Below are 3796 nucleotides of genomic sequence, written 5' to 3' on the forward strand. Positions count from 1 at the left end.
TTTATAATTTATAATTTAATATTTTAAAAAATAAATTGACGTTATTTATCATCATTCTAACGTTAAATAACTTCAATTTATTTCCTTGGATTGCTTCAAAATAATATACAAATAATATTTGAACAATATTTGAATAAAGCAAAATATTACCTAATCAAAATGTTAGCTTTTGCGTAGGCTGATTAAATTCAATTTTGCATTTCCAGTATTCTGTTGAAAGAATATCATATTTAGATTACTTGTATTCTTATCCTTACTCCTTTTTTTATTTTATAATCAATCCGCAATCTCTGTCTCATATTTGATCAAAAACTCTTTTGACATTTGTCTCTTTTCTATTTCTTTCCGCATTTTTGCACGAATTCATGAAAAGATTCTTAAAAAATTTTAGTTATCAACTGCACTTATCGAATAAAACGATTTAATGCATTAATTCGGTTGCGCTGCACCGAAAGAAATTTGTTGGGCTTCTTATGTAGTATAAGAGTGGACAGAATGTGTAATATGTGAATACGTCAAAATGAAATGAATATTTACTGTAGAACTTTTAGTACTATGAGTACTATTAAACAGAAAATAATCGGTCGATTGAACGGATCTTGATAAGATGAGGGTAATTCAAATGAAGCAACACTTTAGTTATATAACATATAAATATAAACAAAAATTTAAATAAATCAATATGAATATTAAAAAAAATATTTAGATAATTTTAACTGAAAAATTTATTTTTTTTTACAAATTATCACATGAATGAAAATTTGAATACTACATATTTTTTATATACCTTTTTATTAATTATTATTTAAGTATAATGAGCATTATTAATGTTATATATGTAACCTTATGAATTCACTAAATATAAAATTTTAATTATTGTAGATATAAATTTATATAAATCTCATAAGCGAAATGTTTTTATTAATATGTTTTTATTAATATGTTTATCCCTATTAATTCTTTATTAAGCATTTGTGCTGCGCATTAATTAATATTTAAATTGTTTTTAATTTATTATTTTAAGACATATTCATTGTTATTACATGTATAAAGGAGAGACATGTATAAAATAACTTAAAGTATCGATATAGCTTAATTTGTGAAAAATATAATTTTCTTTTATCTTATTCGGAAATGATCTTTTTATTTTTAGAAGATCAAATATGAAATCTTCGATATGAATAAAATCGTCGTCGAGCTAACCACAGAATGTGCTAAATTCATCTTCGTTACCGAGCGAAAGCTCAACGAGATCTTTGAAATTTATATATCTCTTGCAAAGACAGTAAAACACATAAAAGTTAGCTCGCGATAATTTGCAAACGAGAGACAAACACAATATTACAAATACAAGATGCAAATGTATATATGTATAATATATTTAGTATTATGCCAGAGAATTATTTAAGCATAAGATTAATTATGCAAAATTGCAGATAGTCACATCATTTAAGAATATAATTAAGAATTATACATACAATTTCTAATTTAATTATCAAAATAAGATTAAATTTTTATTAAGAAAGAAAGAGAAAATTGAATTATAACTGATCGAGAAGATTGCACATTTTAATATATTATTATAATTACTATACACACACACACACACACACACACACACACACACACACACACACACACACACACACACATATATATATATATCTACATATAATACCTTATTTTTATTTCTTTTAATAATTAATATATCATAAAAAAAATTCATGTTTTTAAATACATAAAGTAAAAATATAAACTACATTAATCAATTAAATAGAAGGAATGAGAAGGATTGAAATGAATAATATGAAATTTAATAGCATGCAAGCGGAAGAAAGATGAGGAGGAAGCAGTTGCGTGCAAAGTGACTCTGACGGTGGAAGCTTAATTATTATTAACTGGTGTCAGTAGTTGCGGCCGGTTGTGGACAGACACCTACGAAATAATTTGCGTTGACGTACGGTTATATGCACACATTTGGCATCATCGTCCAAATGAATAAAGCAATTTTCAATGTGCATCCATCGAATGGACCTATAAGCTAACAACAAAATTCGTATTGACCTTTATTAATAAAATACTAGTTGGATGTTCACCAAAGGAAAATTTACATTTCAGAAACGTTTCTCGAAAAGAGAACAAAATCACGGATAAACGAACTAGATGATATTTCTGCCGGTTGGGAACTCGTTAATGCTCTAATAATAGAAACTTGCGTCCGCGTTGATATAGATGCATACAGAGTCGTCGTCGCCATTGGCATTACGATAATTAAATCGAATATTCAATTTATTTTCACAGGCCGTGGATGCAGCCGAGAGCCGGCAGTGGCGGGGCCCATCCGGGCGGAACAGGTGACGATGAGGCCCCGAAAGATCCGGGCGCGCGGATCACCCATCAGTCTTACACGGAAAAAGATTATGAAGGTAAGAAATGTTAGATTTTTCAATTTTTTTTAAATTAATGAGAGTTAATCACTATAAGCATAATTACTAAACTTTATATTACATTACAAACTACATTGGAAAGCTGTAACAAATAGGAAATAAATAAGAAATTATTCTGAAATAATTTAATTTAATTTGAATTAATTAAATAAGACGTTTCATAATTAAACTTTAGCTATTATATCGTTTTATGAAAATTTTTTTTAAGCTTTAATTTTATCGTTGTACACAAATCTTTGTATGTGAAAATATAATTTTATAATTAAAATAAATACTACTTCATGATTTATTAAAATATCTTTTAATCAATATTATACTTATTTTTATTTCTACATTACATTAATAATACATAATTATAATATTTATTAAAATTTTCTTTAATTATATTTAGATTAACTATTAAATAATTTGAGTTATAGCTGGTAAATAAATGCAGTATTCGAAATAGAATTATTTTTTATGCTGGATAGGTTTAAATTTAAAAAGTATGTGTAAAATATTCTGATTCTACGAGAATGGTGATGTTAAAGGTGATAAGTCGAAGTTATTTAGTAAAATAGAACGGTCGATTCACTGATATTGAGAACTGCGGTTATATTTGATTTATCAATTCCACATCTTATTTTTAGAGGGTATTATAAGTACATGTAAGAAATTTGATAAATTTTCCTTCTATTATTTAAATTTCGCCGAAAAACTTTAATTGTAGATCTTTTAAAAATATAGGTATATCTTATTTATACAACCGACAATAAAATAATATAAATTTAACTGACGCGAAAAATATCAATATGAAGATAATTATTCTGAAAATTCTTGGTATTATTTCACATAAAATTTTTACGATCGCGAATATTTTAGCAAATAAGTACCGTAATAAGCTAAAATATCAAGCATTGTCTGTAACAGGTAATAACACCTGCATCTACTTTAGGTCAGTCTGATACGAATCTGGCTTCAGTTTGCTCACATGACGAACCTCGCGCGTGTAGGTGCTTCGAAAATCGTTACTTCGTCAAACAACATCTATGGATGGATATGGGCTTGCGAGGTCACTTCATATCGATAACGAAACCTGTGAATAGAGGCCATACATGTGTGATGGTCTTGTATCGTAAATGCTGAACTATCCAGCGAAATAAATTGATCGTCCAGTCTGTAGATGTTTACCTCCTATGATTGACGCGATATGAAAAACGTCAAGTTGCTTTGAAAGATAAAATTTTCATGTTGAATATTTGATTCACAATTTGCGACATCTCGATCTCTTTATATAAATATAAATTCATATTATTAAAAATGTCTAAATTTTCGAGATATATGTATTTAATATACATATATATATATAT

The 3796-nt window shown here is 27.0% G+C and overlaps 1 protein-coding gene across 10 annotated transcripts in view; it reads left to right on the forward strand.

Annotated features, from left to right (window-relative positions):
- Positions 1-3796, forward strand: part of LOC108684084 (sodium bicarbonate cotransporter 3) — a 58342-nt gene that overhangs the window by 21919 nt on the left and 32627 nt on the right. For all 10 annotated transcript variants that reach the window (XR_001931621.1, XR_001931622.1, XM_018188149.1 and 7 more), the window contains one exon: positions 2302-2426. Coding sequence is in view for 8 of the 10 variants with exons in the window: in XM_018188155.1 (XP_018043644.1) it covers positions 2302-2426 (125 nt within the window). In the remaining 2 variants the exon portion in view is untranslated. The remainder of the gene's footprint in view (positions 1-2301; positions 2427-3796) is intronic.

The sequence above is a fragment of the Atta colombica genome, unplaced genomic scaffold, assembly GCF_001594045.1.
Source record: "Atta colombica isolate Treedump-2 unplaced genomic scaffold, Acol1.0 scaffold126, whole genome shotgun sequence".
NCBI lineage: Eukaryota > Metazoa > Arthropoda > Insecta > Hymenoptera > Formicidae > Atta > Atta colombica.